At 27.1% G+C, this 20,318-nt stretch overlaps 1 protein-coding gene across 1 annotated transcript in view; it reads right to left on the reverse strand.

Annotated features, from left to right (window-relative positions):
* Positions 1-20,318, reverse strand: part of LOC107443077 (terribly reduced optic lobes) — a 279,864-nt gene that overhangs the window by 37,124 nt on the left and 222,422 nt on the right. Inside the window, exons 50-68 of the mRNA XM_071186443.1 lie at positions 18,292-18,437; positions 15,438-15,511; positions 15,208-15,348; positions 13,769-13,951; positions 11,728-11,820; positions 9,617-9,700; positions 8,829-8,947; positions 7,777-8,002; positions 7,492-7,594; positions 6,746-6,819; positions 5,640-5,780; positions 5,360-5,560; positions 4,959-5,051; positions 4,767-4,850; positions 4,343-4,582; positions 3,997-4,110; positions 3,249-3,376; positions 2,116-2,202; positions 1,973-2,034 (exon numbers count right to left, since the gene is read on the reverse strand). Of these exons, the coding sequence (XP_071042544.1) occupies positions 1,973-2,034; positions 2,116-2,202; positions 3,249-3,376; positions 3,997-4,110; positions 4,343-4,582; positions 4,767-4,850; positions 4,959-5,051; positions 5,360-5,560; positions 5,640-5,780; positions 6,746-6,819; positions 7,492-7,594; positions 7,777-8,002; positions 8,829-8,947; positions 9,617-9,700; positions 11,728-11,820; positions 13,769-13,951; positions 15,208-15,348; positions 15,438-15,511; positions 18,292-18,437 (2,393 nt within the window). The remainder of the gene's footprint in view (positions 1-1,972; positions 2,035-2,115; positions 2,203-3,248; positions 3,377-3,996; positions 4,111-4,342; positions 4,583-4,766; positions 4,851-4,958; positions 5,052-5,359; positions 5,561-5,639; positions 5,781-6,745; positions 6,820-7,491; positions 7,595-7,776; positions 8,003-8,828; positions 8,948-9,616; positions 9,701-11,727; positions 11,821-13,768; positions 13,952-15,207; positions 15,349-15,437; positions 15,512-18,291; positions 18,438-20,318) is intronic.

A 20,318-nucleotide genomic window follows, 5' to 3' on the forward strand; every position in this document is an offset into this window, starting at 1 on the left:
ATCAATACACAATCAAAGAGCCACTTTTTTTTCAATCAAAGATCAGAATCAACAATTATTGATCAGCATATATTAAAATTTATTTAAAGAATAAACAATTATCTGGTTTCTGTGTCTCTTACCACAAAATAAACCCTCATATTAATTAATTATTTTGTGCTATTTAATTGAAAGCAATTTTGATTTTTTAACTAATTTATGTATTTTTAAATGAGTTTTGAATGTAAGAACGAGACTTTAAGAACGAGAACATGCATAAAAGTTTAAAAAAATAACAGAGATGTGCGCATAGTCTAAATCTCATCACTAAATTAAATGAAAGTAGCTACAATAAAATACAAATAGAATGAAAAGAAGTAGAAGATACTAAAAGAAAACATATCTAAATACATCTAAATGCAGATAGATCAGAAAATATAGATCGACACAGAAATAAAAGATACAAATCCTACAACAATCAAAAGTTCACATATTGGATTTTTAACAGACATGGCAACCAGAAAACAGGAAAACACGTAAACAAAATTTTTAAACACTAAAACGGTGCATAAACACAATCTAAACACATCTACATTGCGGACAATAAGAAGTTTTGTTAGAAGCAACACATTTTTGTTGCCTACAGAAGCACTACACAGTGCCAAAGATTCAAATATCCTTATAGGGTTTACCCAAAACTGTAAGCTTTGCTACTTTCTGGATACTTCTGTTTTTAGATATGGCTCGACAAGTGTACAATCCCTGGTGATGTTTAGCAATTTTAGGAATACGCAAGGTGCTTCCATCGGCGGTATGTTTAATAACGTTTCCTGACCGGGATGAAAATATTGTGTCATTGTTATGTAGCCAAATAACTCTAAATGGTTTATTACTGGTCACATTGCAATGGATTATCGCATCATCTTCAATTTTCTTTACGAGACTTGTGGGTTCAACAAATAGGTTGATTTCAACTGGTCCTGAAATGCTACTCAGGTTATTACAAAAATATAGTTTAAATGTAATTTGATATATTTTGAAATGAAAATAAATAAAATAAATGCTTCAATGCCATATTAAAATATTTTCCCAATACAATATTTCTTATAAATATACCAAAAAAAAACATAACTGACATTTACCAAATTAAAATAATTCCTAATATCATGACAAATTATTTTAAAAATATGCTTAGCTTAAGTTTACATTGAGTTCCACAATATTAAATTATATTCTCCTGAAGACAATGCTGGGTGTTTGAACCTATTAATATAAAAAATCATAACAAACTTCTCAAATATATGAAACATTCAAAAGAAGAAAAAGACTTTGGGATTTTTATTAAAAGAATAGCTATCAAATAAAATTTATAAATAATTTCATGAGAGTAAGATAACTTTTAAAGTTCAATCAATTAAAATCAAGATAATCATAACACTAAAACTATAACATATAGATATCAATACAAATTTTTAAATAATTTACTGAGGGCAAAATAACTTTTAAAATTTAATTGATTAAAATCAAGATTGCCATACACTCTAAATCAATATATTTTTAAATTTTATTTTTCCTTTAGTTGGTAATTTAATATTATTTTTTTACTCTTGTGTAAATGATTATTCTGCATTATTTGGTATGACAACAGTTTATGTAAGAAATCACATTATCTGTCAAACTATTTAGAGTTATTCCTTAGTAACTTCACTGAAGATTTTATTTAAATTTATGTCACACAGAAAGATAATTTCTTGCAACAATAAAATTAAAAAGAATTTCAAACATTTCTTATAATAAAATCAAAAAGAAAATTTCTTGTCTTACCCATAAATTAAGCCCAAAAATTTTTTCCACAGAAATTGAACCCAGCAACAAAACAAATGTCTCGTTTTTATAATAATTAAAAAATAAAACCAGAAAATATTTATAAAAATGTTTACGTTAAATAAATTAATTACTGTGTTTCATGAATTGAACAAATATGTATCATTACCTCCAGTTGGTTCACACCTTCCACCTGGTTGAACTGGAGTTCCTCTGTATCCAGCAGCACATCTGGAATTTCAAAAATCTTTTGGTATTCATGTGTTAATGAAATTATAAAAAATAAACGGCAACCAGAATAAAAAGGCTTACTTTTCACAATGTCGGCCAATATAGCCAGCAGGACAAGCATTGCAAGTTGGTTGACCATCATTATCCAGGAAACAAGTCAAAGAAAATCTTTAAGAAAATATTTAAGAGTACATAATGCAATTTAAACTACTCAATATATTATGCTTCACAAATTAACTATTAAATTTATAAAAAAAGTAATAAAAGCTTAAAAGTCAAGGTAAGTAGATAACATAAGTCAATTAAAATTAAATAAAACAATTTAATTATTGGGAGTACAAATTAGTTTGGTCCGTTTTCAAAAGATGGCTCTGGCTGTTATGAATGTTTCATAGTGACATCTGGTTTCGGTGGTTTCAGAGAGGTTAGACGTCTGTCAATAATATTCAGTTAACAGCACTTTGAGTTTCCTACAAAAACTCTGTTTTTTGCTTTGTTGAATATGTCAAATTTCGTGGAAATTAAGCAGTGTTAGCGGGATGTTTTATGATTCTGCTTTAATTGAAAGAAAAGTGCAGCTGAAGTGCATTGAATGCTTGTAGAAGTTTATGGTGACAATGCTCCTACTGATAAATCATGTAGGGAATGGTTTCGACGTTTCAAGAATGGTGAATGGTGTTGCATACTATGAGCTGCTACAACCTGGGGATTCCATCACGGGTGATCAGTATACGCTACAATTGATTTGTTTGAGGCGTGCAATCAGGAAAAATGGCCGGAACACGAGCAAAGACATGACAAAGTTATTCCTCCACATGATAAAGGTTGGTCTCATGCTGCAGAAAATTATTTGGAAAAGCTTAAGTGGGACATTTTACCGCACCCGACTTATTCGCCGGACATTGCTCCTTCTGATTACTGGTTATTCCGACGGATACAGCACGATTTGGCAGATCACTGATTCACTTCTTTCGCAGAAATCGAAAATTGGGTCCTAACTTGGATCACCTCAAAAGATGAGACATTTTTTCAAGATGGAATTTGAAAATTATCTGAGAGGGGGGTAAAAGTAGTAGCCAGCGATGGACAATACTTTCATTAATCGGTTCATTAATTTTGTTCTAAAATAAATTCATTTTTGACCACAAAAAAACGGACTGAACTAATTAGTACTCCCATTATATGAACAAATACATATAAATGTAACTACTTACTGATTTGGTGGTGTAGTAAGTGGGCAAGGACATGGTTTACAGTCTTCCGGTGTACCTCTGGTTGCATCTCCATAAAATCCATCAGCACATCTCTCACAGCTTTCACCTATCGTGTTATGTCTGCATCTCTATTTGTCAGTTAGAAAAAATTAACAATTAAAACTTAAATATTATAATAATGCCTAACTTTGTATAAGGTTTTTAAACACTTCCTATAATTTAAAAAAAAGTGTTGTTTAATGAGATTCTCGATTTGATTAGAGATTTAAGAGCTAAATTTGATAGTAATTGAAAAAAGTACAGTAGAAAAATATTTGTAAACTCAGACAAAAGCACATCAATGTGAAAGGTGGTATTTAAAATGATGAGTATGGCTGTAACAGACCCAAATATGGTCTTAAATCTTCATTTCCCTTACAGCAATCTAGCTGATTTATGCCTTATAATGTTGACTTTCACTTATAATTTAAACAATCATGGAATCTATTTTTAAAATTTTTATCATGTTGTTTTAGGATTCAATTTTTTAAAAAATATTTCAACTTAAATTTTACTTATACTAAAATAAATATTTTAAGAAATATTTCTACCACCAATTAGCCTAGAAAAAAAAGTTTACTTAAGGTTTTATGTATTAACCAGCTTTACAAAAAAAAATTTTTTTTGATTAACATTTTTATAAAAACAATCTTATGCAACACTCAAACACTGTATAAGATAATCTAAACACATTGACACTAATACTCACCACACAGCTGCCTGATGTTGCATCACACGACTCTGAGTGACCATTACAATTGCATCTTGTGCATCGTCCTAGCCCAGGACCACTAGCATCTCGTATATATCCAGGGGCACATTCCTATAAAAATATCCATTTAAACATGAAAATGGAAATCTAAACAAGATTCAAAAAAAAAGAAATGTACAAAAATTAGCTCATATTTATTAAGCAATTAAAAAAAATCATCCCATAATTTTAAACAAATGCAAAATGAAATTTTAAAACAAAATTATAACAAACAACAAAAAATACAATCTCAATTTGCATTGCAATAAACTTTTAATGAGAGAATTCAAACTGAAAAATTTACCTCACAGGACAAGCCAATATATCCAGGTGGGCAAACACATTGTTCAACTTCTGTTGCAAGTCCTTGACCTGTGCTCTGTGGTACAGAAGTATCCATCTGTACATCTCTCAACAATGTTTGGTGCATCCTATTATGGAATGATGCTCGAATCAAAAGAGCTTCAACATTGGCTAAGACTTTCATGAAATCCTCTCTAGTGGCAGATGTAGGTCCTCGAGAGTCCACTCTTTGCCAGTTAGTCTAGAGAGTTTTTTAAAAAAAATTACACTTTCAAATAGGTAAAAACAAAGGGGACACAAAAGTTAAATTCTTTGATAATCTATATAAAAAATACATAACAAGATAAAAAACACATAAAATGCTCATAACAATGTCAATTACATCATATTCAATTACATAAACAAAAATAAAATTTTAAACTCACCTCTCTCAATTCAATCTCATATGTTCGTACTTCTTGGGGATTAAGAGTAGGGATGTTTACATAAAACACAGAAATACCATTTCCCTAAAATCACATTGAAAAAAACCATATCAGCATATAATAATTTAGGGGGGGGGGGCTAAACATTAACCTTGGGAGAAATATTGTTAAAAATTGAATCAAGAGTATTACTGTCATTTCCACATCAGCATCAGCATACAGATCGCCTCCATCTCCAGCTAAATACTGTTGAGTATATCGCAACTTGCCACCATATGATGCCAACTATAATAATGAAATTTATAAGGAACTTAATAAAAAAAAATTCTGGTTTATTGCAAATTTGAACAGAATTAATATACATATTTACTAAATTCAGATAATTTGGAACACTTACTTTGTTACCGAGGAACTGAGCGGGTAAAGACCAGAATAAAGTTTCTGTCTGCTCAGGTTCTCTTGGGAAAGAAGTGAAACTGACTTCATTTTGACTAGGGTTAACTATTNTAATAAAAAAAAAATTCTGCTTTATTGCAAATTTGAACAGAATTAATATATATATTTACTAAATTCAGATAATTTGGAACACTTACTTTGTTACCGAGGAACTGAGCGGGTAAAGACCAGAATAAAGTTTCTGTCTGCTCAGGTTCTCTTGGGAAAGAAGTGAAACTGACTTCATTTTGACTAGGGTTAACTATTATTCCTTCGGTGATTGTTCGTGTTCTGAATCGAGAAGTTAGCTGGAAGTTGTGATTGTACGGATCAGAAAGGTCTTCCAACCTCATTGCAATCTGAAAAAGTAAATTAAGCTCAGATGCTAGAAAGGAAAAATTAATTTCACTGTAGAATTATTCCAAATGTTTATCATACTTGGCTTCTATAATAAGAACTGCTGCTACATTGCTGTGTAACTCCAAAACAGAAGCAGGGAGCACAACCTTCAGGATTTCGAGATTCAAGGTTGAAAAAGCCTTCTTTACACCTATTACAGTTCCTTCCCTGAACATTTGGCTAAAAAAGAGAAAGATTTTAAACAGAAGTTCTTTTTTCAAAATTCATAAGAGTGAAAAAATTTTTTGCGTAATTATGTTCAATGTGAAAAAATGGTAGTGATTGGAACAAAGAATACAGAAATAAAACAATATTAGGATTAAAAATTTATGAATAACTTCTCTGTTAGCTGTTTCACAATTTTATTATTACTATTATTTGGATTCAAAAATCAAAATTCGATATCAAAAGTCAATCTAAATACTTCATATTTTGTTAAAAATCATAATTAGATTTGATATTTTTTAATCATAAAACAATTGAAAATAGTTTCAAAGATTTACATTTTGCAAAATATTATTTGAAAAACAACTAGTTAGTGAAAAATCTATCAGTCACAATTTTGTAAATTTGGTGATTATTGAACTTACAATTGAAAAAAAAAAGATAATTATAATTAAACTGCCCAAAAGTTAGTTGAAAAGCTTTTTAAAATAATAAATCTTTATCCACAAGACTTGATTTATTATTTACCGAAAAATTTTAAATGAGTGAATAACTGCTTTAGTTAAATTTTAAAAGAAATTAATGGTTTTGAAAGTTAACTAAGCTTTTCTTCTTCATAATCATAAATAACTTAAAACTTTATAACAAAAAATCAATTCTGATAAAATATCTCACTATTGTACATTTTCTGGATAGTTTCCTTGTTCAATGTATCTATATTTCAAAATTTTAGAATAAAAAATTAACACACATTTTTGTATCAAATGCGCAAAAGAATGGTGAATAAGTGCTATAACGTCCTTGTTTATTAATTTCAGAAATTTGATACTTAGAATTATGCGAAGTTTAAAAAGCTGAAAAAAATATTTTTTTCAATAAAACAGGAAACAATCATGTAGAAGGAAGAATAGCAACCTTGCTTTTTAAAAAATGAATATTAAGATATTAAGCACATCAGTAAATATATTTCTAATACTTACCTTACAAGGACAGTTGTTACGGTAATCACACTCTAAGCCAAGACTACCCCGAGAATCACACTTGCAAGAAGTTTCTGTGGGAACAGAATATATAAAATCAAAGCAAAAGAAATAAAAGTAAATCCCACAAAAATATTACTATTTACTATCTTGAGCAGATTTTACAATTTTGGTGATTATTAGTATTAACGAAAAACAAAATAGAAATATCAGGAAAAGGAAAATATGAAACAAGGAAAAAAACTAGTCCTAAAAATTTCCACCACACTAATGTTACATAACTAAAAGAAAATTGTAAGCCCTTAATTAAAATATTAATTTAATGTAAATTTCTTTTCACTTAAATCTTATTTCAAATTATAAAGAAAAATAAAGTAAAAGAAAGCAAAAAGATGTCATTTATAAGTTTATTATGCGTTATAATTTTGTTTATGTTTTTTCAGTTGTAAATTCGAAAACCTAGTAAACAGAAGAATATTTATGCTTGATTTAATATCAAACATAAAATTAGTGATATGGGCTAAAATAGCATACATTAAATTGTATTTTATCAAACGCTTCATTTCAAATACGTAATAAATACTCAATGAGACCACGAACTCTCTGTAACCAAAACCAAATTATTTTTAAGTATCCAAAATTTTATTATTTATTATATTTAATATTTCAATAAAATACTTCCTCAATATTAATTAAAAAAATAGCTCAAATATAAAAATATATCAGAATAAAATTGATCATCATACCTATAGCAGGCTGACAATCATTTGGAGTGCCACCGCTAGCATCACCAACATATCCTGATAAACATTCTTCACAGAAATCACCGCCAGTGTTGTGCTGGCAGTTCTATGAAAAAAATACTTATCATTAATAAATATTCTTAAATTTTTGAAACAATCATTAGCATTAACTTTGACAAGTGAAAAAAAATTATATTGTATAAGAAACATTGACATCCAAAATATCTAAATAAATTTAAACTCTATTAAATTAATTACTCAATTAATCTAATTTTGTTAAGTGCCTACTTTGCAGATTCCACTTTCTGGATCACAGTCACTGGAATGGCTGTTACAAAAGCATGGCTCACATAAACCAAGATAAAGACCAGCTCCAGACCTGGTATAACCAGCATCACAATCTTCACATGACAATCCACTGTAACCAATTGGACAACGGCACTGTTCAACAGCTAATGCCCTACCCAATTCTGTTGGGCGATCAACTGCAATGGTGAAGGACACATCGGCTAAACTATAGAGAAAAAAATAATTACATAATGAGTAAAACTTTCTGTACAAAAGTTCTAATACACTGAAAAAATTATTTTTCTTATTTTAAATCAATTATTGTGATCATATCATTTTTAGTTGTTCAGTTAAAAACTCATTGCAACATAATTCAATCTTAAGTAGAAGGCTCATTCATAAATAAATATAAAACTTTAAATTAATATAAAACTCTATGAATAAACATTAATTCCGACATCTAACAGAGTAAAAAGAAAAATTCTAAGAGGTTGCTAAAAAGAAAATTAAACTAAAAATAATATATATTTAGTATAGTGTACTGATTAAAACGTATGCAAAAGATAAAAGTAAACTTAAGGGCCATACTTAATTGCAATAATATATTATAAAATAGTTTTACATTTACTGATTAAAAATGTTTGATTTTTTGACATTCATAAGAATTCAATTTCTTTTTAAATTAAACTTTCAAAAACTTAAAATAAAATTAAGTTTTTATTATTCAGTTAGTGTATTCTATCAATTAAAATCTCAAAATCATTAATTTAAAATAATAAAAGCGCTGCTAGATAATATAGCTGGAAATAGTCATAAATCATTCGAAAGTAAGCCAGCTATTCTTTTTTACTTACACTTGAATTAATAATTCAAATGTTACATTATAATTTTCCACATAATAAAGGTATCTAGCATTACAGATCTAAAACATTTAAAGCGTCTAAATTTGTAACAAGATCTTGCAATATTCATTATAGGCATAATGCAGTTATTACTTAGTTTGGATAATAACAATATTACATATGATATATGGAATCTAGTATTTTTTTTACCTAGCTGATGTTGTTCCGCCAGTATATGTAGCTTTTATTAAGATAGCATCTAAATCAGCCAAAGTCATTAAGAGATGTTCCCTTGTTGCAGGTTGACCATCAGATCTCAGCCAAGATGTCTGAAAGTTTCAGAAGAAAACTATTATTTCAAGACAAAAAAGATAAGAACTAATAAAAAATAAAGTCATACATGGTGTACTATTTCACAGAAATAAGTTGAAATTGAAAAGTTAATTTCAAGAAGGCATTATAAAGAGAAGCACTATCTAAATAGATGATGTAGCAATTCCAGAATTTATAACTAAAGACTTTTATATTTTTATTTGGATTTTGAGTAAATGGCTTTAGTTAGTTATTTGATAGAAATTTTGGATTATTAAAAAAATTAAAATAAATGCATATCATCCACTCCAAGATGCAATTTTAAAGGTGTTACAGGTGCTTTTAAATAAAATATTTATTAGTATAAATATTTTATTAGTATAATTAAATTATTATACTAATAAAAAACATTGACAAGGAAAATATGTTGCTCGTTTTTTTCCAGTTCAAAAATGAAAGTTAAAAAACCCCCACTATTTTCACATACAGAAAGTAATACTTATCGCATTATAAAACTATTGCAACTTTTCAATATACTTACAAATGTTTAATAAAAATACAAATAAACAATTTAATCAGAAAATGAATCCAATTTACAAAAACAAAAAACTGTCTTACAAACACACACATGTTTTATTACTTTTTTCTGCTTTAATGTTTGTTTGAATATCTAAATAAACAATTACCTCATACATTCGTATTGAAATGGAATGTAAAGATGAAGGACGAATCAGTTCTGGATGCCTATAAACTAATACAATGCCATTGCCCTAAAAGGAAATAAATACATTATAAATCAGAGCAGTATTCTTCTCATAAAACTTATTCGTAAAATTATCATTATTTATTTAGTACAAGTTATAGTGTTTTTCCGTATTCACAAAGATTTTTGTATACTTTAAAGATAACTTTTATTTTTAATTCTAAAATCTAAGAAATTCAATTTATATAATTCAAAACATTCATATTTAAAGTGTAGAAAAAATTATACTGACTAAGTTAAGCTCAATCTTAATTCAATAAAGGATACCAGTATAAAAACACCACTCCAGATAAATTATTTTCAGACCATTTTGACAACTAGGCTCAACCAAAAACATTTAGAGCAAAATTTGCATTCACAATAGTAAAGCAAATAAAAATTATACACAAGAAGTGTATGTTGTTTAAATTTAGTTTAAAACTTATAAAATAACAATTAATGAGAAAGGTTGGATAAAATCTAAGTCAAAGTATTTATCTGAAACAAAGAATAACATTGTTTACAATTTTAGGTATCTTATTAAAATGCTATAGTTACAAAAACACATTTAAAATGTTGACAACATTAAACACCATATTATTCAATCAGGGCAGATTTTAAAAATTTGTGAATATTTTTGTGTCTACTTTCAGGGCCAATTAGCATTATAAAAATCTATGCGTCAGAAGCACATTGCAGAGTATTCTACCATATTCCTATATTTTTTTTTGCAAAGATTATACAAGGATTCCAGCCAACGCAGACAAATTTCTGCATCATCACTGAAGATTTCCTTTGCAGACAAGCTGTTGCATTATCTTGGCAAAAATTTCTTTGCAAAAAACTGAAATCATTTTGAAAACTTAACAAAATTGATTGTTATGAGTATTCAGATTTTGAAAAATGAAGAGATAATTTATAATTGGCCCCCAATGATGATAGAAAAAAAAACCTTTTTGATACTTTTTTTTCAGCATTTTATGTATAAACTGCACACGTCTTGCGAGAATTTTCGTTTCTTTTCGAAATTTCAGATGAAAAATAATCTGCAACTCCCATGCTAGAGGGCTTAGACTACCAGACTAGGTATATGCATGTTCAAATATATTTGACAATTTTTACACAAAAAGTCAGAAAAATTAAAATCTCTTTTTCTCAACTTATACAAAGTACAAGGAAATGCATGTGATTTTGATTGATTAAGATGGATTTATTGATATATCACATATTCTTTTTATGTAAAAAATTTTTTTTTAAAAATATAATTAAATTCTACATGTATTGTATACAAGAATACCCAAATAGTTGGCACATAATTTTTTTATCATTATTTAGAAATAAACAACTTTCAAACATTCTTTTCCTTTTCATCGTTTTTGTATACTGAGTTAATATTTTAAATTATTAGACTAGTTGTTCGAACAAATTTTTAAACATAAAATTCATAGTTAATATTAAGAGAAGATATAATATCAAAAAATAAGGTTGTTAATAAGACAATAAACAAGACAAAGAAAAGTTTGTGTCATTATTTCAGATAATATCAACTTATTTGTTTAAAATTCTACTCATTTTATTTCTCTTACAATGAAAAGTATACCATGAATGAATCAGCCAATAGGATTTTTAATTGACTCCTAATTTAATACTCATAGTCTTAATCAGGCCTACTTAATAGACGAAATAAAGATACATAAAAATATTTATAAATTAAAGACAAGGTGCAATGGCTCAAAATATCAAATTAAAATAAAAACAATTATAATTAATCAAGTAGATTTACATCATAGCAAAGTTTAAGCTGAGGGATGTAAGCAATGATATAAATATTAGAATCAAACTTCTGAGTCTTTTTTAATGTAAATACTAAATAATGCACAACAACTTTTTTTGAAAGTTAAATGCAAAAATAATAAAAAACTAAACTATAAAGATCTTAAATAGGCTAGATCGTAATATTTTATATTAAAAATGATTCAGCAGACTTTTAAACTAAATGAAATAATTTAAATTATGATAGTTTTCAATAAACAAGTATAAAAAACATGAGTTAACCATTATCTGAACATCTGGATCAATGTTAGGATCTGCTCGACTTCCAGGAATATACATAACAGTATAATTCAGTCTCCCTCCATATGCAGTGACCTGGAATTATAAACATTCAATTATAAAAACTAGAAAAACAAATGAATCAAAATCTTTCAAGATAATAATCACAATTAATTATATTTTTTGAAAATAACTCATAGGAAAAATAAAATAGATATGTATCAAATTATTTATGACACAAATTTAATATTTTGAATAAAAATATGATGTGGAAGTTCCTTTCTAGCTAAAAAATTTTACATAACTTAATTACCAAATACTGATGAAATTTAAAGAAGCTATTTAGTTTATAATATCACTTTTGAAGCACAATTTTAATGCATATCTAATTATAGATATTCCTAATTATAAAGCCAAGCAAAAATGTAACTGAATTCACTTTTCAGGAATTTTTAATTAAATATTTTTTAGTACTTTAAATGCTTAGAAAGATAATTGAACTATATGCACAAAATATTGGTAAGATAAATAACGAAAAATAGTAAACAGGCAAAACATAAGCTTTTTAATCAAACCATGTTTAAGTGAATGCAGAGTTCATCATCGAAAGAAAGTATAAACTAATTACATTTATATTCACACATAGCAAAATATATTAAAAGAATTTTAACCCACTGCTAGTTTTAACAATTTCATTTTTACTACTTCCAAATGTCTAATACAGATGTTTTTACAGATGTAAATATTTTATACAGATGTGTCTGAAATGACCACAAATAATTTTCAAACATCCAATGCAAATGGTCAGGGGTAATTGTGAGTCCAAGTCAAAATTCCAGAAAATTTCTTGAGTTTAAAAAAAATAAAAATAAATAAACAGTTTAAATTAAAAAACATTTAAATAAGGTTTTTTTCCTTTTTCTCAATATTTCTTAGCTTATTTAAAATATATTTAAAATTTTACACATACCTGTACCATTTACACATACCTATGATAACCTGGAGAAGTAATTAAAATTTACAAATATGTCTTTCTTTCTTGTGTTTATGATTATAACAACTATTTACTGATAAAAAATGAATATTAATCATGAATATAAGNTAAGCAATTAAGTATGGCAGAAAAGGGCAGGTGAAAACTTATGAAAGAGAAACTAAAACTTTAAAGTATTTATAGCAGTGCAGCAAAGATAAAAGTAACAAAACATCGTAAAAGCAATACCACATATATATAAAAGTGACAAAACATCATAAAAGCAATACCACACATCCAATGCAAATGGTCAGGGGTGATTGTGAGTCCAAATCAAAATTCCAGAAAATTTCTTGAGTTTAAAAAAAAAAAAAAAAACAGTTTAAATTAAAAAACATTTAAATAAGGTTTTTTTCCTTTTTCTCAATATTTCTTAGTTTATTTCAAATATATTTAAATTTTACACATACCTATACCAATTACACATACCTATGATAACCTGGAGAAGTAATTAAAATTTACAAATATGTCTTTCTTTCTTGAGTTTATGATTATAACAACTATTAACTGATAAAAAATGAATATTAATCATGAATATAAGCTTATAAAGTATCTCTCTGTCTCTTCCTTGCAAACAAATAAAATAAACTGCGTTTTTAAGTTCCACCTTTGAAAATTTGATTTCCAGAAACTTCTGTGATCAATGATATTGTGAAACGTCTGGACCTTCGATCTCCGGAAACTTGCGGATCACAGTCAACGAAAGATCCGGAAATCCGTACTTTTTCCGGAGCACAATCAACCCTGAATGGTTCATTCTAATTTTACTCTCTATTCAGAAAATTGAGGTGTAAATGGCCATTTTTCTCTTATTTGTTATGAGAAATAGAGGTGTTTCAGTACTATAAAATCAGAGGTTTTCTCTATGTGCTAGACTATCTGTTAATAGAAAATTAAGTGCATTTTTTTTGCATGTAGAACCATTTGAGAGGATAAAAAATTTGGATTACGCGTACATGAAGAACAGCCAGTGGGTAAAAAAATAAATAAAAAAAGAAGACTACTTTTTACCTTATCACCAAGGAATGATTGAGGCATTTTCCAGTAATATGTTTGAGTAGGTTGAGTTGCAAAATTTCTAAAAACTAGTTCCTTGTTACGAGAATCAACTAGAAGGTTTTGATTTATGTTATAGCTCCTTAGAATATTGGTCAAAGAGACTCCTTCGTTACTACCAGTAAAACTTAACATGAGCTGAAATGTGAAAAGAATGTACAATGATTTGATGACTATGATTTAAGAAAGTATGAATCTTATATAAATGTATATCGGGGATAAATGAGGAATATGCACAATGCAGATTTTTTATCACCATTAAGCATAAAATATTAATATTATTCAGATGTTAGCAATGCAATTGTTTTTTTAGCAAGATTGAAAAGAGTTATAACTTAATCTAATATAAATTTTTGCCAATCACAAGAGACGGTGAAAAAAAGCTTTTAATTGAATAAATCATTTCAGGTATTATTTTAATTTTTCATGCACACACCACTAAATATTATTTACTCAGTAAATATGGAGTATTTGTTTACTTATTAAATATGCAATAAGTTAGTAAATTTTTTTTTTAGACAAGAAGTGTATTTGGTGTAGACACTGAGGAAGATTCTTATTTACAGAATCAAAACTATATGTCCTTTTCTATATTTTCAAGTGTGCTTTATTCACATTTTTGCTTATTATAAGTAGCACAAAGTAGTAATATCCTATCCTCTTTTTGGACAAACTGCATTTTTTTATAGTTTTATCAGAAATTAAAATGCTAGCTGTGTGATAACGTAACATATTTAAAAAATAAATTATTTCATAATTAAGAGTTACATAGAGCTAAATATGAAAAATATAAGTTAGGAATACAATATGCACTTTGATTGAACAAGGAAGCATTAAAAATATCTTATCACGACACCAACTGTTGAAAGAGTTATTTTCATAAGCCAGTTCATTTTAAAAATTATGGTACCTCTTACATAAATAAGAGACTCTTGTTTCCCATTTATATAGTCTAGCAATAAAATAAACTTGACTGTTTCTTACAAGATTTTTCTAAATAATATTTTAACTAATGTTTTCTAATACACATGAAAAAAAGATATTTACAAAAGTAAAAAATAATCATAAATAGAATTGCACTTCTAATAAAAGAATATCTGTTAAAGTTAGGTAATGATAAATTACCTCATCATGATATTAACAGCTGGAAGAGAAAGTATCAGAAATAATCATAATCAATAATCATAAATCAATAATCATAATTCAATAATCATAAATCAATAATCATAATTCAATAATCAATAATCATAAATCAATAATCATAAATCAATAATCATAAATCAATAATCATAAATCAATATTCATAAATCAATAATCATAAATCAATAATTATAATTCAATAAACAGTAATCATAATTCAATAAAAATAATCAATAATCATAATGATAAATCACCTCATCACGATACCAACTGCTGGAAGAGCAAGTTTCAGTGATTCCCATACAGAAACAATCAATGCAGCCAAGAGGTGAATCTGAATTTAAATGGAATGTGTGTGGCTTACATTGATCACATCGAGCACCAGTTACTTGATGCTGAAACAAGGTTTAAAATTAAAATTGCAAATTGTTTGAAAAAAAAACAACAATATATTATTATAATTTAAGATACTTGAAATGCTTACTTTGCACTGGCAAAGTCCAGTATTTCTACTTGGATCAGGAGTTAAACTTCCAACAGGGTCACATTGCAACCCTCCTTTAAAAATAAATACAATTTTTAAAAAAAGTTTTAAGTAATAAGTATAAGTATATTGCAATCATGGCAATTTCTTACTCTTAAAAACAAAATTGCAAAAATTAATTCAGTTAAAATAAATCTGATTTATTTATGATAATTTTGAAAAATCATATAGATTTAAAGCTAAGAATTATCAAACACAAAAAATATCAAACCTAATTCAAAACAATACTTTTGATATAGAATTGATATAGAATTTATTAGAAGTGCAATAAACACAAAAATTGAAAGCAAAAAAAATTAAAAGATTCATGTAATTTCTGTACATGAAAAAAATTAATTTAATAAATGGAGCATGTTTAAAATTTTTTAATTTCATTAGTTTTATTTTGACTGAAAAGCTAAGTAAAGAATTTGTAATCTCTTTTAGACCTAGTGTTGAACTAATGTAAACTAATGTTGTACAAACCGTAATGTCGTACTGTAATATAAACATGTTGTACTACTCTAAATGTAAAAAATTCAAATGTTAGAGATGTACTCGTTTACTTACTAGTTTTTATATACATTAAATCCATTGGTTGGAAGTAGTACACTATTAGTAGCGAGACAACTGTAGTCGCTATTTTTTTGTAGTAAGTAGTGTAGTGAACTACTTACTAGTACTAAGTAGTGTAGTAGGTAGTATTCAAATGCAACAAATTTTTTAAATCTGAATCAAATCTTCAAGGGGCCATCAATCGACACAATGAGAATTGCAAATTATGTATTACTAATATTTAAACTAGTTATTGGGAATTATGGCTAATTTATTACCTTCAAATGTGAATGTACACTCATGAAAAAGTATTATGATTTTAATGGAAGTGAACATATTTTCTTTGTAATTTTCAATGTACTTAATTTTTTAGAAGAGCATTAAATACTTAACAAAATTGAAAATATTTGATAATTTCTTAGCATTTCGTAAATTCCCTGTCAAGAAAGGCATAAAAAGAAAGGTGAGAAGAACAAATTTATAAGAATTGGTTTAACAAACTGATTCATACAAATAATAATTCCTCATGTTTAAATATGCTAATTTCTCATTAATTGATGTTATTTCAATGGAAGAGAACATATATTCCTTGTAATTTTTGATGTATTTAATATCTTAGAAGAAATAAAAGAACATTAAACACTTAACAAAATTGAAAATATTTGATAATTTATTAATATTTAAATAATTCTCTGTCAAGAAAGGCATAAAAAGCAAGATGAAATGAACAACTTCGTAAAAATTAGTTTAACAAACTGGTTCATATAAATGAGACTTCCTTATGTTTAAATATGCTAATTTCTCCAACAAAGTTCGCCTTCTAAAATTAGTGAAGTGGCGACTAAATAGTTTGTGTAAAAAGTAGTTTCAGGGTTCCCACTCAATTTCAGAAAAAAAAATCTCTGCCTTTTCCAGGTATTTCAGGTAAATTTTAATGAAAACCCATTCCATATTTTATCCATACTAAACAATTTTTCATCAGAAAACTTTGATTCTTTTATTTGGAATGCATAGTATTAGATATCATTAAATGAGGATGGAAACATTTCAGTTTGACTAAATTATGAAATTTTTACAACAAACAATTGTAATAGATTTTTATAATTATTTAACTCGAATCTCAATAACTAATTATTACTACTGACAATCTTAAGACTGGTTATTTTCCAGAATTTTGTAAAAAAAATTGCAATTTTCTTTGACTATTCCCTGATTTATGGAGTTAAAATAAAATTCCCTGACAAGTGCAGGTTTTCTCTGTTCTGCCTGACCCATAGGAACCCTGTAGTTTGTAGTTAATTACAAAAATAATATTTTTCTAACCACTGATTAAATCTTTGTTGAAGGGGCAATATTGTAGCAAGAAATTGTTAGAATGCACAGTGGGCCAGCATCCAAGGTTCTGGGGCCAAATTAGTGATTCAATAACATTTGTTTCAAAATTTGGGGGGTTTTATTTAGGGTTTTCATGAGCTGGTAAATTGAATTCATAGTTGAAATTTTGAAATACACTAAAAATACCAACAAAAAAAACAAGATGGTGGCTGAAATATTGCGAGCAAAAATAAAAATAATTAATATAGTACGTTTAAATAATTAAATATAGCAATGAAAATATAATTTTCGTAATTTTATATTAAAAATGAAAAGCAAATTATATTTCCGAAGTAATATTACAAAATAACGCAAATTAATTACACAATAACGCGAAAACATGAAAAAAAGCATAATTTTTGTTTTTCGGTATATTTAGTCCACCTTTGCAATATGGGCAAAATGGGACAGGTTTTTTCGAAAGAAGAAACATCAAAGAAGACAACAAAAAAAGTTTAGCTAATTACCTCGTGGAACTTTTTGGAGATAAGTTTCTAAAGTGATTCAAACATTGTAAAATGTCAAATGATAAGATATAAACTATAAGTTTGTCAAGAGTATTAACTAATCCAACAAATTGAAAATTTTTACTATAATTTCAGACTAATTACTCTGATAAAAATGTAACAGAAAGGTGAAATTCCTACATATATTTCTGAAATATAAATTAAAAAAAATTTTTTTTAACATATTTTTCACTACATTGTACTCTTGTCGTTCCAAAAGTAAATTATAATATTTGGAATGATTATGAATACTTAATTTGGGCAATATTAAAGCTGCCTAAACATATTTTAGTTGAAATTTAAGTTTTGACTTTTGGCCAAAGATCATGGTCTTCTGGCCCACTGTGGAATGGTTTGACTCCAGCATGAAGTTTACATACCATGAACTCTACAGCTTCCACCAGGAACGTTTGGATTGCCATCATATCCAGGTCCACATCTCTCACAGCGTCTTCCTTCATAACCTATAGGGCAAGCATCACAAGTAACTTGCCCATCAGTGTCTAAAACACAAGTAGGTGAAAACCTAGAAGGGTGACACACAGATAATTTACTGGTAAAGAAAACCTTGTATTAAAAAATAATTGGGGAAGACTCAAGATTTAAAATAAATCATGGATATTTTGATTTTCCTTCATTAACACTAAAGAAATTTTAATGTCAAGAGGGAACATTGGATCCTAATATGTTTAATCTCCAGAAAACTTTAAGTGCATAGATTAATTTTAAATTTCACACATTATTCTACAGACATGCAAATTAAAATGGGAACACTATATAAAATTAGTAATCACATGAAAATGAAATAGGAATTACGTATAAACTAGAATGTGAAAGGGTATTCTATAATTACTGCTTCGAATACAGAGTCTTTTCTAAACATCCTAGCTGTACATTTTTAACCTTTATATAGTTTTAGAGTTTCAGTTTGGAAATGAATTCGAAACCACAGATGCATAGAATAAATCAAAAAAGAAGTTCAATTGCAAATGTACTTTTGAAAAAGAATGAGGATAAAAATGTTTTTTTTTTCAATTAATTTCATTATGATTAGTCTGCTAGTGGATGAAATCGCGCCCTGATCAGCAGTTATTATTTATATTATGTTATTTTTAATGAATTCGATGAGTATAAACTCATAAAAAAAGAAATTAAAAAAAGTACAGAGTTCAGGATTTAGAAAATACTTTGTAATTATCCAGCACACAATAATCAGATAACTTCTCTATTACTAAGGGAAGTAATGCAATAAAAATTAAAATGTTTAAGATTAAAATTAAACTAACATAAAACAAATTTACAAAATTAATCTATATCTAAGTGCAAGTCATATTCATACAAACATACATAATCATGCAATCCTAGTTTTTTCAATAAATCTGGTCTGTATCATGCAATATATACAGCTGCAAGACAAGTATAAGTACAATAAATGCATATTTATTTTCTGCTTAATTTATAGGTATTCATCAATATTTCCTTGTTTATGAAATAAAATTTTTATAAGCTCTTACATAATATTTCAGCATATATTACTAAATGGAAAGAAACTCGGGTATATTTTCTAAATCCTATTAGGTATATTATGATTATAGCTTGTCAGAAATTTAAGTACACATATGTATAGACGGTTACAGAAAACATGCCTTGTTTACAATAAACAATTATCATGCTTTTGACACAGATAAAATAACTTCTTTACATTATTACCATTCTGATAGCAAGCCATCACTTCTGGTATCCAAAAGACTGACATAATATAAGGAAGAAAGTATTTTTACTTTATAAAGTTAGAATATTTTACACTAATCTTGATCATTACACAAAATTTATTTTATGACTGTGGTTTGATAAATTGGAAGCAATAATATATTCTTTACTATATATTCAATATAAATAAATAATTTAACTTTCACATTAGAATTAAAAAAACAATTTTTCCTTTCATTTAAACATAATTCTAGAAACTCAGTCCCTAAGAGAACAGAATGCAGCAAAAATAGATGAATCTATATAGAGATCATGTATTGACCAAAGAAATTGTGGACATGATTTTAAAAAAGCAATGCATTAATTCAAAATGGCTATCATTAAATATAAAAAATTGCAATCAAGCACATTGTCTAAAAAATATTGAAAATTAAACAAATGTGCCAAATCAATTACTAAGAATAAACTCAAAATTAATGCCAATAGCCACTTAGTGTAGCTATTTTAGTAATCAAATCAGTAATTTTAATATTCAGATCAGTACTTGTTATAATCAAATCAGTACCTAATTTCAATAAGCAATCAAATCAATTACCTAAAATAGCTTTTTTATAGTAATTTCTGACTTATTTTACTTAGTAACAAATTAAGAAACAACTCTTGTCCATGTAGAAATTATTACTTAACAGCAAAACAT

The sequence above is a fragment of the Parasteatoda tepidariorum genome, chromosome 10 (genome assembly GCF_043381705.1).
Source record: "Parasteatoda tepidariorum isolate YZ-2023 chromosome 10, CAS_Ptep_4.0, whole genome shotgun sequence".
Taxonomy (NCBI): domain Eukaryota; kingdom Metazoa; phylum Arthropoda; class Arachnida; order Araneae; family Theridiidae; genus Parasteatoda; species Parasteatoda tepidariorum.